Below are 19,294 nucleotides of genomic sequence, written 5' to 3'. Positions count from 1 at the left end.
CATTCTTTAGATTTGGAAGGCAAGCAAAGGGACTTACGTGAGAAATAACAGGGATCGTTCTTGGCGGGAGCTCCACAGACTTCTCTAGCATCATAAACGTTTGGCAGGAACTGGCGGTATGCTTTTCGGTGATGTTGACGACGCACATACTTGGTTCTCAATTGCCCCTTCTTGAATGTCCTCAGTGATTTAACCTGTTTGGGGCTTGCTCCATAAACTTGAGAGAGGTCAAGATAGGACGGAATGAGGTTAACCTGTTAAAAAGTTGAGAAATAGAAGGAAATATGACTGAGGAAGTTGGTTGAATTTTGTACAGCCCTCGGAGAAAGAAACCCTACTTTGTCGCAATTCGACAATGATGAATTTCATAGCACTGCATGATGCAAGTGAATTAGCATGCAGTCACGTACACGGTTGCAAATTTATCCCAATCCCGGCTAAGCCAAACTTCATCCTAGGTGTATATAAATTTGCAGCCGTGCATACAAAGTCATTTGTTTCATGCAGTGCCTCATGATAACACATCACAGTTTCCTCTGAGTATATTGGAGAGTAAGTGTTGAAGTGTTCAGGTTTCATCTAGAAACACATTTATTTTGGCACAGAATGAAAAATCAATTTCCATTTCTTTCTTTTTATATGTGTCAAAATGAAAGCAATATAGTGGATACTGTCATTTAAGCAAAAAAGATCTCTTATATGTAATAGCAATAGAAACAACAATTATAAATTGCATTTTCAATAATCATCTTGTACGATGAAGCCTAACTTTTACTTTTAATTAATTTTAACATGGCACCTGATCAAATGGCAAGCTTTGTTTTTTGGCATCAAAGAAAAGGACAAATGATCAATATTTTGTCCTCCTGTCCAAAGTGTGGTGAAATGTTAAACCTCATGTATTATTAACCCTTTCGTGACGACGGAGTTTTCGTCTTAGCATGACTGCTGTACTGAGCCCCAAGAGACTCTTCTTTCTTGTGGTACGGAGCATTTTTGGAGGACATTCGTTATAAAGGGTCTCGGGGAACCTTTTTCGACCCCACCCCGCTGGGACTCCGCATTATCTCGGACTCCAAGAGTAGTTGTGCTTCCTCCTTTTCGGGTTTACGACCATACCTGCGGCATTGGATCGCGGTCAACTTATGTATTGCTTATATGTATTTACAGTGGCGCAGCGAGGGGGAGGTTTTGGAGGAGGCTCTGGGAGGGGATAAAACCCCCCCCGGTGCTCAGAGAAATTTTTAAGTTAAATCCATTTTACTAAATTGGATTGATGTTACTAATAGAATAGTGAAAGTAATAATAAGATATCCCTTAGAAAGCCATAAAAATCACCATTTTGAACCATTTATCTTAAAATTCCGCAATTTATTAATCTCGCACCTGCTGCTTATCCTGGTGGGTATTCCATACCCCACACGCCCCGGTATTAGTAGCACCTAAACCCCCCCCACCCTTAATTCCTGGCTGCGCCCCAGTGTATTTAGCACATCCATAATTGTTGCTTGCACATAAATTGCAGACTTTGAATTTAATTCCTCATTTTTTTCTGAGCATTATCAAATTTTAAACAAATTCTGCTCCCAGATTCCGAGGGTAAAGCCTAAACTCCGCAGTGTTGGGTCCCAAAACAAAGACGTCATACACCCGCGACCGTCGTAAATGGGGGAGAGCTAGAAAACATATATATAAGGCTTTCGTTCTCTTGGTCAGGAAAATCTCAGACGGAAATATACGGCTTTTGTCTCCCGGGTCAAGAAACGTCCACACGTGTATTTACGTCTTTAGTGGGGAAAAGGTTAATGTTCACCTTAAGTGTATTTATTGGGACCTCATATGATACTATTTATATATTCATATCATAAAAAGCTTGCTCACCTGTTCAATAGGGCGATGGCTATCTTCACGGCACTCTTGACATATGCCGATCCTTTCATAGTCAATGCACTCCTGATCAAACTGGCTGAAGAATGAATCATTCTTTGGTACTTTGATGGGCAAACATGAAGGTGGCAGGAACTTGCGTGGTATCATCTTTCCGTGGGCCGTACAACACTGATGTGACTCGTCACCAGCTGGATTAATAGATGAGGAAAATAATCATATGGGAGAGACATACCCTCACCAACTTCATTTCAAGGTGAGAAATCAACTCAGATGTGATGTGAAAATTTTTACACCTAATTGCAAGAATTTATTTAGCTGATAATTCAATGTAATGGATGTGTTTTGCATTGTATTGCTACAACTGAAGTTGATGTGCATGAGAGGGTGATGTTGGCACCAAAGTTGGTTTTCTGCCAGCTACGGCTTTCCTTAGAGATGAAGATGGTCTGGTAGCCAACCAGATTATTCAAATTTGACTACTTGAAGCCACTAACCCTCAGCTTTTAGACTGAAATGCTGGAAGTGGGAGAGATTTCTTGGAGAGAATTTGCTCCATTGTCACAGTTCTGATGCTTTGAATGAATATGAGTGTATGTGGTTATAACTGGTATTTACCAATCTCCTATTCAATATTTACATCATGCTGCATGATTTAGCCATGCAAGATATTTATCGTAATGCCAGATGGATGATTGGTATTTTATTCTCAAAATTAAATAATACCACAATAATACCATTTAAATACTTTTGCATCCCATAGTAGGTAGAGATTCAATTGTTAGACTCCAGCATGCATATTTTGTTTTGAAACCCATGCTCTTAGGATAAGGAGTAGTTCTCCTGCTTCTCCAAAGCTAGTGATGTTGTTTGGAAAATAATGGGGAACTGAAAGTGCTTCAATAATGGTGGTAAATATTTTGATAAACTCACTGCGACGTTTTAGCTGGAATATATCTTCTGTCACGAATATCCAGAATGCTATAACCATCTGTGTGATGTGAGGGCGCCTTTGACTCTCAAAGTTGAACAGGGACTTAGTAACTTCCCTGCTGCTTGGTAATTTCCTTCCATTCTTGACAGATCGCCGCTGTGTGCTCAACCCTGTGAAAGGAAGAAAGTGCTATAGATGGTAGTCATTCTTAGTGTTGCAATCTTTTAATACCACTATGTATTGCCCTAAATGATGTACCCCACTAAATCTCTAATCTAGTGATTTAAATGGAACTATATCAGCAAAACATTTTTGTCCATCCAGGTAGATTCTTTTCTAAGATTTGAAATAAACACTAGAATTCAGGAATGACAAAAGAGAACTAAGTGCAAATAAAATCAAGCAAACCAATTCAGTGGCCTCCCACAACCCACTTGTTTGAACGTTTGGTAAGTATTGTCCAATTTTGAGGTAGTAAATGAAGTTTAAAAAATTCAAAGTTAAGATTACAATAAAAAGCCTCATCACATACAAAGAGCCCTCAATATTCTTGAGTAGGGGACATGATTTGTGTTCATTGTATTCTTACCATCGCAATACCTTGCTGCCACTAATCTTGACAGTGGAACATTGTCAACGCCGACATCTGGGTTTCCCAAGTTGTTGCAAGTTCCGTCGTAGGTGCGGTAACCATATCGGGTGCAGGTACAGGGGTGTCTTCTCACGCCACACACACGCATTTGTTGCCTTGTCATCATGATTGGTAAACCTGTGAGGAAAATCATATTTAGAAATGTATGAAAATAGGGTCATTTTTTAAATTTTGAACTTAAAGAACTGAATGAGGAAGATATTTTTTCATTGTTTTCTCATTACCTTTCCCTTCAAAGTATGTATTTTGATGAATTTTGGTTTTATGTCTGAGTGAATAACCCTATTGATTTTTCCTCTTGTTTATCAATGATTTTATACTTGGGGTAGGCTGAGAATTATAAAAACTCTGACCTTGAAGTTCAAGACCTCATGAATTCATTCATAACAAATTTTTTTTTAGCTTCTAAAATTTGTGATGCTTTATATAAAAAACACAATAAGCTTAAAGCAAAGGCTCCACAAGGGGGAAGGCCGGTCGAGAATGAGTTATGTTTGGAGTCCCCAGTGGCGCAGCGAGGGCGGGATTTGGGGGATAAACTCCCCCCCTCCCCAGAGCTCAGAGAAATTTTTAAGTTTAATCCATTTCACTCAATTAGATTGATATTACTAATAGAATAGTGTAAGGATTGATAAAATATCCCTCAGAAAGCCGTAATACTCACCATTTTGAACCATTTATCCTAAAATTCCGCAATTTATTAATCTCGCACCTACCGCTTATCCTGGTGGGTATACTATTTACATATATACACACCCCGGTATTAGATGCACCTTAACCCCCCCCCCCCCCCCCAGCCTTAATTCCTAGCTGCGCCCCTGGGGGTCCCTTTGGGTGTACAGCCTTCACAATGCAGTCGAACAAAGGTCATTCCTGTGCGAGAGAAGAAACGTACCGGCGCGTACCGGGAAGAGAAAAAACGAAGGGACCTGCTATATTTTCGAAGGAGTGCGCTTGGATCCTCATACTTTCTGCAGTGAAGTTGGCTCAGTGTTATCACATTGCTTGCTACTTCCCCATTACCGTAAGGCTACGAATGCTCTCAAGATATCTTGCGGGATATTGCGCGAAATTACAGTTAAAGGCTTTATGCAGTGGCTCGGGCCCCCTCAAAAATTCGTTATGGGTGTGAGGAAAAAATGTTTCAGTCTTGTCAATTTTCCCCGGAGTGTCCAGATATCGAGGTTCGAGTTATCAGGGTTCTGATTTTGATCACATGACTCTTCTAAAATGCTTAAAAAACTTAAAACTAACTACTTATAAAATTTCCCTGGGTAATATCCCCGGTTTGGGCCCCCCAATATTTTTTGTAAGTCGGCGTCCCTGGCTTTATGAGTACCTAAATTATTCACCACGAGAATTTACTGTTCTTTAAATATCGATGTAGGGAAAGAAAGTGTACTGTTACATTCATGGGCTAGTATTTGGGTTTGCCGCTTCACTTAAAGGCAACTCTGTGAGATGGTGACTTCCTAGGTGGGCCAATATAATGTTACGGCTCGTCTTCGTTGGTATGTGTTCACCGAATAAACAGAGATTTTGTCATTAATTAGGAGTCTCACCCCAAACTTTATCGTTCAAATAATTAAATATAGTTTGATAATTGTAAATTAAACAAAATATAGACGCAATCAGGGAGACGAAACGACGTTTTTGAACTTTAAAAATCCGGAATGTTTTTTCCGAATTACCCTATTTAGAGAATTGATGTTTGTGAATTTACTTTCTTTCAAAGTAAATATTAATTACTTACTTGAGTTATCGTATGGGCTACAATACAAAGTTTTTATATGTGATCTTATAAAATTCCGAAGCCAGTGGCAACATGGACGCCGTGCGCTCATATATTTTACGGAATCATTCAAGCAAATTAGGACATGCTCGAAATTTCATTCGGGTGTGTTCCTTGAATGAACAGATATAAGCAATATTGTGATTTCATAGGTGAGCCAAGATAACGTAACGGCTCGTTTTCATTCTACTGTATTCACCGAATAAACAGAGATGTTGTTATTAATTGGGACTCTCACCCCAAACTTTAGCGCTCAAATCGTGAAATTCAGTTTAATAATTATAAATTAAAGAAAATTTAGACGCAATCGAGGATAAAAACGACTTTTTAATCATTAAATATCCCGAATGTTATTTCCGAATCACCCACCTTAGACAATTGATGTTTGTGAATTTATGTTCTCTCAAAGAACATATTAATTATTTGAGTTATTGCATGGGTTACTATACTTTCAAAGTTTTTATATATCATCTCAAAATTCCGAGGTGGATGCCAATGGCAAGATGGACGCCGTGCACTCATATCATTCACGGAAATCATTCAAGCAAATCAGAACATGCCTGAAATTTCATTCGAATGCAGGAAATTTCCGTTACACACGGTGAATGATGGTCATTCGCAAGATCATTCGAATGAAAATTCACCCTGTAAAGCGGCCTTTATCGCCCGCAACGGCTCCATTAAAATTTGGTCCGGTTGAATGGGGACCCGCTTCTTTTTTGCATCGAATTCGTACTTCTGTGAATGGCCCCTATTCCCTAGAATTTATTTTAGGATAATTTATATAAGGCAGCGATTGATATTGTACGTGTAATACAAATGAATACGCACTTACGGACTGTGGACAGCATGTAAAAAATTGAGCAAAGCGGAAGAGTAGTTGGGAAATGTATTATTGGCGGAGAAGTCTTACTGATTGAGGTAGCAATAGGGTTGTTACGGAGAAATTTGCCGCGAAGAGAGTCCCAATTCGACAAAAGGTTGCAAGAAAATGATACTTGGTTTGAAAGGTAATTAGTTATTAATGGATCGAATGTTTTCTTCCTCACATCCATAGAGTATTTCCAATAATTTCTTCACTCTGCACAACGCTCCTCACAATCCTCGAGTCATTTGACTTTATTTTTGGTGTGAGGAATTTAACTACCTATCTTATAATTTAGTTCATTTCTTCACTGTCATGGCAAACGGTAATTTTTCAGGTGTAAGCTTTTGCAAGTTATCTTGGGTGCTAGAAGCATCGCGGTCCAATTTTAAATTAGATTAAATGAGTGTAAATATGCAGCTCGTTCAATTTTTTATCGGTAAATTTAATGTTTCTAGTTCGTTTTCGATTTGAAAATGCGTCGCGAGAGTGTGTCGCTGAATTTTTATACCTTACCCAGACGGCACAGGAAGTTTTCGTACCTAAATACGAGGGTGGACAATCAAGATACAAAAATCGCGCTTAGGAAGTTACTTAGAAGGTTTTGTTTCTTTATTTCCTTTAATGACGAAAAAAGATGCAAGAGGACTGGCAAATTCATATGCATCGATAAAATTGTATCTCATCGATAAAACTGTATTCGGTCTGGGACTATTTTCTTTCGCGGGTGGTGCCATCTGGTGCCATCGTGCCCTATCCTCCTAGAAAGATCACATGCCTTCACAAGCCGTTGGAGATCGCGTCGTTTACGTCACGTCTCACTACATTTCAGGGATTTTTGTGGTTAAGTTAGTGAAGAATAGAGTGTCTGGTAATGTGGAAGTTTCCCTTATTCTTTAATTTCATTCACTGGGCTTCAGAAACGTGTTTGTGAGATATTTTTGTTAGAAATGCCTTTCGTGTGTGTATTGTCGGGATGTAATGGAAACTCCGGGACATATGGTTCAAGTTTTTAGCTCTCCAAAAGATCCTGAGTTGAAGAAGAAGTGCATTTGGGCGATAAGAAGAAAACATTTCACCCCTACGAAAAACTGTGAGGTATGTACTCTTTCTCGCTGTAATTATTTGGATGTAATTTTAAGTCAGAAGTGGCTATTCAGTACTAAAAATGGTGATTCAAAATATTGTAGCAGCAATTCTTTTGAAAATTCTTGCATTTTAGTTGTCTTTTTTGTATTAATTCATTCGGTAAACGTGTGGTTAAAGGAGAAACTAGGAATAAGCTGCCAAGTTTATAGGATCGAATATTGCTTCTTAGCTTGCCCTATGGTGTATTACACGTCGGCTTTCATCATTTCAAATTATCTTATGCTATAGTTTAAAACAATAAAAATATCAGGCATACAAATATTTACTATATTTACGAGCCTAGTAATTTGATTTCTCATGCAGAAATACCAAAAATTGGAAATGATTTGACCTAATAAGTTACATGGTATTTTATTATTTATTAATTTTAGGTGTGTGAGCTTCACATTGCACCATTGTGATATCAGAAAGTAATCTGTGGCCTTGGACGAGAAGACGAGGAGAAAATTCTTGCTGAATGGAAGGTGCCCAGATTGGAGGAAGGTACCATTGCTTCACTGTTACCTGTCGCCAAGAAGACAGACATTGTGGCAGAAGTGACATATTTGTGGATGTGGATTTGATTTGTGCAAGTTGGTGCAGTGATAGTGGACGTTCATCGGAGAAAGTATTGACGATAGTTTGTATGTATCGACCAGTCCTCTTTTAAATAATTTTCTATTCGAAAGAGAATAAGAGTAATTGTTTCGCTAAATTAGATGTGGGATAGAAGAGAAAATTGGAAATATTATTGTGGTTGACAATAGAAAATACATAATATATGTATTGTATTTCTGTGGGTTTTTTCTTTCCTGCCTCTTTAAAATTTCTTGCGGTGGTGACTTCATGCAAAGTAAGTATAAAATCGGAGGTGTGATCTAAGAGATAACATGTTTTATTTTACAAGTGTTTATGCTGGTGATTTGGCAGGACTTTCATATTTTTAATAGGTTGATACATTTACTGCAGTTACCTAGGGACTTTTACTCATACCAAATAATTTTTCAAATACTTTAGCGCCTGATATGGGTAAGTTTTAGTAGCTGAGACTGAACTATACGTTAATTTTTGCTTGCATTTTGATGAATTCGATCATACTAATAGCAGATGTGTCAGCAATCCTGTTTCATCGGCAATTTTTATTTAAAAATCTTATTTCGTCAGGCTTTAGGGTAAGCTTTTTAATGCTCGTGGGCTATGTGATGTCTTATTTAGTGTCAAAATTAATAAGAATTTACTCTCATTAACATCTCAAGGTTTCCAAGTAAGTACGAGCCACTTAACAATGCTGGATGCTGGTGGTGCGTGAATTAGCCGTGAGAATCTCATTTTTCGCAGAGTTATTTAAGTGGCCGAGTAAGTTTTGTAAGTTCTCAATGGGTAAATAATACTATATCATGAATTCTAATTACCATGAAAAACTCACAACCGACAAAAACTTTGTCGGTCGTGAGTCTTTCATGGTAATTAGAATTCATGATATGGTGTTATTTACCTATTGAGAACTTACAATTCATTCGTATCAAGGTTCTCGCTACGGTCGGTAGTTATCGATTGTGTTGCGTTCGATACATTTTTCGATCGTGCGAGTTACGATATAACTAATTTCGACCTAATCGATTCAGATTAGCCTGAGTGCCGTGTTCCTGCGCGCTATGTATCCAATCGTACGTGCTTAGTAGCGGACATTCACATGCTGCGTACGCGCTTCGTCGACAGGCCGCGAATGGTATGTATCCATTGACGAAAAGCGACGGAGCGGCACAGTATCCCCTTAGTCAATGGGTACTATGTACATACGAATTAGATACGGAGGGTTCTGTGCCGTCTGGGTACTTATTTTTCATAAAAAATCTCTTGGAAATTGAAGTATTTGTCCGTTCAATCATGCTAATGAAATCATTTGTCAAAATGTTGACGACCCTTGACCTAAAGCATTAATAATAGTTACGCGAATTTAACCTGATATTTTATCCGGGTTAAAGTAATATCCCTTCGATTTTTTTTCGTCTTTGGTGTAAATTTTTATGGATCTAAGGAAATGGTGCAACTTCCATTTTTAATTTATAGCAATAAGACACCCATTAAGTTTCACTCTAATAAGCTTCCTTTGTAAGTAGCGTGAGTAGAGAGTGAATCATATTGCATTCGATCAAGGATATACGAACTACATGCATGCATTCTGAACCTCATTCATAGTAGGGTAAGTGCTTTTCCCCATTATGCACCAAGGGAAAAGTATTAGTATTCTGGAGCTCCCAGAATATTCGGGAGTGATTATAACCCTATCGGTAACTTGACCAGCCCTGGGAAAAAATCACTTTGTCCGTTCTACATTAATACTTAATTGCCTTCAATGATTTCGACCCATGCGCCATTATCGGTGTCATTGATGTAAAAGTAAATCTAAATGGGTGCTTTCCATTCATCGAATCACGTCGACATAAGTCGACTTGTATCACGGTTTTTGCGTTCCATTGCATGTGTGTCGCCTACTGTAATGACACAAGTCAACAAAGGAATCCGCGCAGGAATTTTGAGATTTATAACCAGTTTTCGTGAGTCGACGCGAGAGTTGTATGAATGGAAAGTACCTAACTGTCGTTGATAATAGCATAATTGTGGAATGCATTGTCGTCATCTATGCATCTATTTCTTTCTGACGAGGGCTATCGAGGACTGTAATATTTTGCCTCGCGTGTTTTTCTATGAATCTCCAAAAAAACTGAAGTTATATGAAGAGAGTGTTGACTCATACCATACGAAAAAGGGAAATAAGAATACACTCACGTTCCGAATGCGGGTCCCTCCTCACAATCACTGGAGGGTGTTTCACGCAGACCTTGTGCGAATCGTCTTCCTCGGAAGAAGACGAGGATGAGGACGAGTCATGTTTGTCCGGGTACCTTGTGGTCCTCCTCGTGGGCCTTCTGGTTGTGGTGCGAGGTTTACGCGAAGTTGACATTCTGGTGGTTGTAGGCGTGGTGGACGTCGTTGTAGTCCGCATCGTGGTTGTCGTACTCTGCCTCCTGGTCGTGGTCCTAGGCCCTCTCGTGGTCCTCCTGGGATAATGGTGGTGACCGTGTTCATCGCTGCTATGGCTGTGGCTATCGCTACTGTGGCTGTGGCTATCGCTACTGCGGCTTTCTCCGTCGCTACTGTAGCTTTCTCCATCGCTACTGTGGCTGTCGACATGGCTGCTATCACTTTCTTCGTAGCTGCTGTCGCTGTATTCATCGCTGCTGCCGTAGTCAGACGAGGAACTGGACGTGTCCGACTCCGAAGAGTCGCTGGATCCCGAATCCGATATCCAGTTGGGATTTACAAGGAACGTGTGTTGACCATGGTGGCTCGAGAAATGGTTTTGGCCGTGTTGGAGCCAGCGGGCATCGTTTTTAGTGTTCTCCTCGTCGTGCTTAGCAGCTGGATCCGCATTGCCTGAAAAGAATCGGGGAAATGTTAATTAAATGCTCCAAAAGCAGTAACAAGTTACACTTACCCGTTTTACACTGACCCGGACTTTGTATTAGTTTATATTCACGCGCTAAATTTGGTTACTTTAAGATAACGGTAACCCGTGGCCCAAGGGCCCTGAGTACTGGCGACCCTTAATTGAGTTTTTTGGGGCAGAAAAAGTATTTTCCATATGCAAAATATGAAAGTGAAGCCCTTTAACTAACTTTCTCTGAATTTAACTAAATTTACTACAACCATGATTTGACTGCTTGGTTTCATATCCAACGATTTGATCGATGGATTTTCCTCATTTATAGGAAAATTCTCCAAAATCGTTGGCATATTTATGGCTTTGCCTGGTTTCGCTAATGGTAGGGCCCTCTTCGCTTCTATAGCGTTGAGTTGTCTTTCCATCGTCCCGTCCCTTCCGTCCGTTTCCTTTCCCAGAGGCCTCGACGGGCTCCTGTCGCGGCGGCGCCTCTTTCCCTTTTCCTTCCTCTCCAGCCCCTCTCCGGGTGATCGGGCGTATAAGCCACGGGCTTGGTTCCCGGCCCCGGTGTGTTGTATCATAGAGTAAGTATATTCTTACTCTATGGTTGTATCCTCGAAGGGCTCCCCTGAGCCCTCATGCATTGCTTGGTTTCATCTTCCATGAATATTTCTATCTACTGCTGGAGCCCTGGAAGCCCTGCTCATTTCCTTCATTCCTTTATTAGTCACGTGCACAAATGTCTCACATGTTTATAATATTTTGTACATAAAAAGCACTTTGAAAATAAGCATGCTGGAACGGTGGCAACAAATTAAGGTTTAAGTGGTCGGTACCGAGTATATAAGGCGGCTTTGAAGGGTTAAAATCGACATTGAAGGCTTTAACAACATTAATCATGACGCAAGAGGAACAGTCTGTTCAAGTCTGTACCACTAGTATGTAAAACTTGCCAGCAGGAGCAAAGCATTTGGCGAGGGAGGGAAGGGGAAGTCTATAGTAAGTGGTGCGGGCCGTACCATAGCGGCGCCGCCGTGCGGGGTAGGGTCCTGGAGGGTGGATTGCATTACGACGGACGAAACCTCGTAAAGGCTTAAGCCGTGTCCCAATTGGCCATTTGGCTATGCCAATTCCAGGATTTAGCCATGACGCCATCTTGGAAGGATGTCCCAACTCGTTAGCCAGCATAAGGGAGGGAATTTAGGCAGCTAACGCGGCCGCCAGATTTAGGCATCGAGGAGTGCATCCTTCGCCCCACTTTTCCCATGATTCAAAGCGTGCAAAGCGTCTTCAGGAGAAAGGGCATCATGGCTGTCAACAAGGGATAGTACTTGTTTGCAAGTAGTGTTGATATTTTGAGACTTGTTCGAATAATTATTAATTTTTATTTTGTTTATAATAATGAAATTGCGTTAATGGAAGTGTAAGAATTACGGAGAAATTAGTTAAAGAGAAGGCGGCGTTAATTTTAATGCTAAATAATGTTTATATGCTTCTTGTGTATGATTATGTTATTTTATAACTTTTTATACCGATCACATGTTATCTTTTGCTACCGTTTACTTTTCTAACGTGTTAAATAATGCTTATTGATGTTTATATGCTTCTAATATATTCTTAATTATGTAACACTATGTCTAAATTCTTATTTAACACTTTTTGTACATTAGGTTAACACCCGTAAGAATAAACAATTATTATTATATGTTATTGGACAAAGTCCCGAAATTGGACTCGGAATAAGTAACAAAAATTAAAATGTATGGTGATTAAAAGATGATACCGAAACCTGATTTATGTACGTAAACCATACTTTAAATAAATTTTGAAAATAAATCCCAAATCAGACGGTAACCGTTTGAATAGACTAAATAGACCTGTTCTAATAATACAAAACTAAAAATTAAATTGCTAAAATATAAGGGATTCAAAAAAGTACTTGGTTGAGAGACGATTTAAATATTACAAACCAATTAAAAGGGATATACGTTAACATTTCGCCACCAACTTAGCTAAAACCTCTTTAACAAAACCATACGGAACTAAAAATACGAATTTGAAAGTATACCCCTACTTTACTATTACAAAAAGGTTGTCTAAGATACTAAAATTATGATTAAATACTCTTCTCCGACATCTAATACTCAAAATCACATTTTAACAATTTAGGGTGGGTTTTGTTCATCATTTGTTCAAATCATTCCGATTATCTCTTGTTTTGCATTGGCCTAGTGCCCAGTAGATGGCAGCACCTCCGTAAGGATGTCCCAATTCATGCTCCCTTGTGGTTGGCTGCCCAGAATCTGGCTGGCTAAATACATGATGCCTAATGGCTAACGAGTTGGGACACGGCTTAATAGATAGGTCAAAACAAACGGAAATTCGGCCCTATATTGCTTTACTTATTCGTTTTACTGATGGAAAGTACTTTTTCTGTCACAAAAAACTCAATTGAGGGTCCACAGTACTGACGGCTCTTGGGGCACGGGTTGCTGTTATTTTAAAGTAACCAAATTTTAACGTGTTGAATATAAACCTCATTTGGTTCATTTTTAGACTAGGAAAACATAACTTTTCTCAATTCTGAAAAATAAGGGCACAGTGACCAAAGACCGAAGTCGACGTTGAAACACCGACTTCAGTATTTCAATGGGAATCGGAAAGAAGTTAGCGAGTGAAATAGTTATAAATAGATATCCTGATACAGTTCTGATTCGTATCCTTCTTCGGTGGTATTTAAATTGTAGTCTGTATACCGTAGGGTGGCGCACGGGCCAGCCAGCTACCTGAATCGGTCCGCGAGCCACGAGCGCCCCGGCGTGCCGGGGGGAGGAAAGGACCGACCATAAAAACTCTATGGCACCGACTCAGGTACCTGGAGGGCCCGCGCAGTTCTTTGAGCGCGAGGGAAGCGGGGGGAAGGACCGACCATAAAAACTGCTTGGGACCGACACAGGTAGCTGGCGCACAGGCCTGACACCTACTCGAGTCGGTCCGCGAACCGCGAGCGCCGGGGAGAGGAAAGGACCAACCGTAAAAACTATGGGTAGGGGCCCGCCGACTCGGGTAGCTGGCGGGCCCGTGCGCAACCCTACGGTATACAGACTATATAGGGGAAACAAAATTCACAATCGAAAAGAACACAGTGAAAACGAACCCTATACTACTAGTCAGTCAATCCAACCCATAACGCGATCTCGGATTTTATCATTCCGACCAAAATACCTTGTAGAGAAGTTGATAATATCTTTTGTAGGTATGTATTCTTTGGTGGAAACGGCAATGAGGCCCAACCGTGAACATAATAGGGTGGTTTCCTATTGTTTTTTTTGCCTAAATCGAAAGATTATTACTCCTGGAGCATGTATTTCACGCTTCTAGATTTTTAAATGACGATATCTATTTTTCGCGATTAAACGAAAAGTGAAAATTTTTAAGCCCGCGAAAACGCGACGGCTAAGTAGGAATGCTGGGAAAAGTCCGTGTGACCTACTTCTGGTTCCAGCTGTCGCCCTGTGAGGTGACCTTGGTGCGAGGCTTTGAGCGCTGATACGACGCAGGCTGCCAGCAGGTAGCAGAGTTCCCTGCTAGCAGGTAGCGCTTGGCTTCTAAATAAGGATTATTATTCCCCTGTCCAACGAAGGAAACTTTCCGAACTTAGTTAATTTTAATGGGTGATTATTGAGAGATTTTTCCCTGAGATCTGTGCCTCATGCATGCATTACTAACCTCAGACAATGTAAAACTCCTATCTACTCGTACAGAATCTAGGTCCCTGTGACGTCACGTCGAGTGGAATCGCATGGGGGCCAATCTGACCTTTTTCAAATGAGGTTAAAATTGACCATTGCCATTCGCCTGAACTGGGTTTTCTAAAACCAAATAATTTGTTTATTATGAATACCTTAATGGTGGGTAACGAATAGCAATCAATGCATTTCGTTTTCTTTGATGAAGGAAACTACCCTATTCTAATTCGAGTTGGCTGACGCGGATTAATAATCGTAGCAGAAACGCTAATGACGTGACGGCGGCGACCAACTGTATGGCCTTTGCTTCCGTCCATCGATTCAAGAATTTCGATATTTCTGTCATTCCAGCCATATTTACCGAAAACAACAGTCGCGTAATAACTGTGTTTTGGTTCATTTTTATGAGTTGTTTTTTATCATTCGTAACGCTAGTCGGGTTTCCCATCATCTTATAATCAATGTGCACTTTGCATGGTGGAAAATAATGAATGAAACTTGAGTGTGGAAAGAGATGAATACCAAATACGATGATGCAGGGGTTTGTTGACTTGGCTACCACAAATTTGGCTTTCATAGTATGGGGTGCCTGTATCGATGAAAAAATTGCCGTTATTACGCGACTGATTAGAAAGAAGTGTAACATTGTCATTATAAGGTCATGTTTTGTATATTTTTTGTTTCACTTTTTGTATCCCTTGGTATTTGTCTAGTCGACGAATCTGTTTTCACCCGAAGCACCTACAGTTAGTTCTCAAGAAATCGGAGTCCATGATGTAAAAATCCACAAAATTTTGGGACCGCTGGAATTGAGAATAATCGTATGCAAACATTGAAGTCCGCGTATAATTTTGATGATATTTAGGGGAGGAAAAATAATTTTTCTCAATTCAGAACAGTAAAGAGGTCGTGAAACGAAAGGACCTAATTTTTGTTTTAAGGAGTCAGAGTATGCGGAAAGGAAATTTTTAGGAATCCGAGAATTTTCTGATTTATGGACAAAATATGACATATCATTACGGTTGTCACGAAACTTTTTAACATTGTATGGCTCGAGTAATTAGCGTAAACCTTCCATTTACAGAATCAATTGCTTTGCAATTAAGGAGTAAGAAAAATGATAGTTTGATAAATAACTATTATATTACCGATTATTAACTGTATACAATTCAAAAATCGCCCACTGTTTCCTAATGAAGTCCGAAAAGCTCTCACGTAGCTTAATACTACCTACGCATAATGCATTCAAGCGATGATTGTGTGCTTGGTATTCAAGTTATGGTAAATAATGCTGCCATTGTAGCAGTTGTTTTTTTCTATTTTTACCGCATGAATACGAGGATTAGTTGCTCAAGTTAATTCTTTTTTAATCGGTAAAGAGAGTAAACTGCTTTGGGGTGATAAAGTTGTCTGGGATACATTTACCTCTGCTCCTAATGAAGCTTAACTTACCTGTAGTATTTTCTTGCTTCTTTTCTATCTCATTTTGATTTTCACTGGCGACGGCCTGAACCAAGAGTATCAGAGCACATCCCAGCAGTCCATATTTCTTCATTTTTGATCTGTGAAAGAGAAAAATTAATTTATCAGAGCTCTAACACGCATTCATTGGAATCTTATTTGGCACGAAAACGTTAATCAAGGCCTCTTAGAGAAAAAATCAGCAATGAATATTTACGAAGAGAGATGAGAAAATTTCTTTCACAGCTTCAAGGCGTTTATAGAAAATAATTAGCGTGGTTTGGACGCCATCTGTCATTCTAGGTATTGAAATTGAGTTGAGCTGTTTTTAGCCACCTCGAACTTTTCCGGAATTTACTTCTCAGCGTCATATAATATTAATTTTATTCTTCATTCCGCCGAGTTCTCTTCCGCGGCTCATGGTTATTACCAAGGGGATACATAGAGTAGGCCCAATTCCATCCCATAAAAGGCTGATTTCTGTTGCCACTTCGGTCGCATTTTTATCGGTTTTCAAAAATATCCGCGGCACAGTGATGAGTGCAATGCGATTCACTTTTATCCAATATTTTGCAATGTAATGTCTGTAATGGCGAAGAATAGCATTGAAAAGTTAGGGATTTGATCGGTCACATTATCATGTATGTAAACTTCGGCCCTAGTTATACGTTATTTGCCAGTGAACCCCGGATCACCTTGCCCGTCAGCGACGCGAATGGCGACTTTTGTAAACCCATTGAAATTCGCGGTGAGTGACAACACATTTAGAGCCCAACTTGATGATGATCCTTTCAATAGTCCTTATTATTACTTAACAAAACATGTAGTGGAGAAAGGTAATTTAAAAAATAAATACGATAATTCTCGCTCCAAAGTTTCACGATAATGTTACACGATAAGCACCTTACGCAAGTAAAAAGTTTACATTTGAAAGAAATATACAATAGAAATAATATTCATGATAAATTAATTTGGTAATAATAAAAAAGAAAAAGAATTTATTTATTAATTATAATAATTAACAATTTTTACTGATTGAAAGAACGAAGTTTGAATGAAGTACTCATTTTAGCGGATTATGCAGAAAAAGTTCCCTAGCGGCCCAGTTTTGCTCTGAGGCAACATGTTGTAAAATCTACATGTGTGAGGGAAATTTAAAAAAATGCATTAACATATTCTAATGATTATGTTTACGTAACCTAACTATAAAATTTTTTATAAAAATCCATTTTAAAAAATCTTTGGGTTTTGAAGGACTAAGTAACCGCCAGCAAGGAAGGTGTAAAAAAATGAAATATTGTAGATTCTCTTGTATCGATTTTACGAACTGAATATTTAACTTAGAGTTACAGGTGATATTAGGTCATGTTTTGCCAAGTTAAGCCGTGAGTGGCTCTTGGATACAGTTAGAACACTTTATAATCTATGGTGCGATTTGTCGAAAAAGCTCTTGCGTTAAAGGTGAGCACGCAAATTAATGCGGCAAAATATTATCTCTCAATTATTATTTCACAATTAGGATAGTTTAAACACAGCACACATCCACGTGGTTTCACTCGCCTCCTCCTCGTCGGCCGCTCTGCCGGAGGGTCCTCCGTGGACTTAGGTCGTCTCTGCTGGGCTGCGAATCTTCAGCCAACCACCGGTCTCGCCTTGTTGCTCCTGAAAATGAGTGGACTCTCGATTCACTCTCTTTCGCAGCTTGCTGTCGACACAGGCCGAGAACTTCTTGCCAAAGCTTTTTAAGCGTTGCACGACAGGACCTTCGAAAATGGCGACCCAGGGCTGAGACTCGTTCGCGACGCGCATAATCTCTGTTTTTTTCCCTGATAGCAGCCTAGCCATGTTTTCTCTTCTCCTCACATTCATATATTTGCATAAATAACTGTTCACCTTAGTCGAAAAAAGTTCTTTCCCGTATTTTGAAAGCAATCGCAAACTTAATGGACTGAAGTTGTAGCTTGATTATTTCATTTAATCAATGGTAATACATTTAAAACGAGCGGCATTTTAATCGGCCAATGCGATTATTTGAGAAAAGAAATCGTGTTTGATTTTTTAAACTAAGGTGGAGTATATTTTGCATTATCATCAAGTCATGTGTACCTGATATCATTGCTAAAAAAATTGAACGAATTTGCCGTTTGCCTTTTCTATTTCAGTAATTATAATTTCAATCCCTAAAGTATGATGATGGTATATTGTAGGGAAGGAAATGAATAATCATCAGCGCAATACTACGAATTGTCGGGTGGTGGCAAGTAGGTAGGATGGAATATCTGGAGCCCTATCCGCTAAGGCAATTTCTCGGATAGTTCGTGGTTGGTTCCCGGAAAGACGTCATAATATCAGAATGAGCTATCCACTAAGGTCTATTCGAACTTTCCGACACGGAAACCCGTCCGAAAGCGGCCGATGAGAGGGAGGGTGTCGGAAAATGACTCTGTTTCTCGGAATCGGAAAGTGATGTGCCTGATGACTGATATTTTGAGATCATGGGCGTACCCAGTGAGGGGCAGCTGCCCTCGTCTAGAAGCAAAAATCGCAAAGTCTTTAAGCAAAATCAGTCTTTAAGCACTGAAATGAAATGAAAGTAATCGTAAAGTGGGTTTTGTTAAAAGAATATTAGGAAAGTACGACGACAAAGTGAGAGAAATTAGCCACTTTTCCCTCGTTAGACAGCATTTAGCTCAACTCATTACGCTACCAGTGTTTGGGACCCTCATGAAAAAGGCTTAATAACAGAGTTAGAACGCGTGCAAAAAAGAGCTGCCAGATACGTGGAAGGTCGTTACGATAGTCTTATTAGTGTAACTGACCTTTTAGATAAATTCAAGAGCTGTGTCTTTTCTAACGAAGTTAGCCATATTTTACGGACGCCAACATACTACGGAAGATCGGATCATATAAATAAAATAAGAGAGGTAGGCTGTAGAACAGACACATTCAGAATGTCTTTTTTTCCACGATCAATGAGAGATTATAACGGCAGCGATAAAACTCATAAATAGATTAGATGACTTGTAGTGTAGCCTACTAACCTATGTAAAACTTAATGCATTTGTCTTAATTTTATTATTATTTTTAACAGCATATGGTAGTATAATTTGTTAGTATGCGTGACGTTTTTTGTACTGTGTTGTGTGCATGTGGGAGTCCAATTGCATGCTGGTGATTGATCACCCTCTGCCAAACACCCTGGAGGTGGCTCGCAGGGTATTATGTAGATGCTATGATGATTCAACTAATTTTCTTTAAACCCACGAAAAATTATATTTATTAGTATAAGATATGTAAATAAAGTAAAACTATTTTTTCAAAAGTCACATCTTGGCTTGCCCCCCCACCCCTAGGCCATTGGCTTGCCCTCCCCAGACCATG

The 19,294-nt window shown here is 39.5% G+C and overlaps 1 protein-coding gene across 1 annotated transcript in view; it reads right to left on the bottom strand.

Moving 5' to 3' along the window:
- Positions 1-16,007, bottom strand: part of LOC124158162 (peroxidase-like) — a 29,000-nt gene extending 12,993 nt beyond the window's left edge. The window contains exons 1-6 of the mRNA XM_046533346.1: positions 15,905-16,007; positions 10,049-10,696; positions 3,411-3,590; positions 2,821-2,991; positions 1,882-2,078; positions 38-254 (exon numbers count right to left, since the gene is read on the bottom strand). Of these exons, the coding sequence (XP_046389302.1) occupies positions 38-254; positions 1,882-2,078; positions 2,821-2,991; positions 3,411-3,590; positions 10,049-10,696; positions 15,905-16,007 (1,516 nt within the window). The remainder of the gene's footprint in view (positions 1-37; positions 255-1,881; positions 2,079-2,820; positions 2,992-3,410; positions 3,591-10,048; positions 10,697-15,904) is intronic.
- Between the last annotated feature and the right edge of the window lie 3,287 nt (positions 16,008-19,294).

This window comes from Ischnura elegans, chromosome 4, assembly GCF_921293095.1.
Source record: "Ischnura elegans chromosome 4, ioIscEleg1.1, whole genome shotgun sequence".
Taxonomy (NCBI): domain Eukaryota; kingdom Metazoa; phylum Arthropoda; class Insecta; order Odonata; family Coenagrionidae; genus Ischnura; species Ischnura elegans.
The sequence above is the reverse complement of the archived record's forward strand: the minus strand, read 5'-3'. Positions and strand labels throughout refer to the sequence as shown.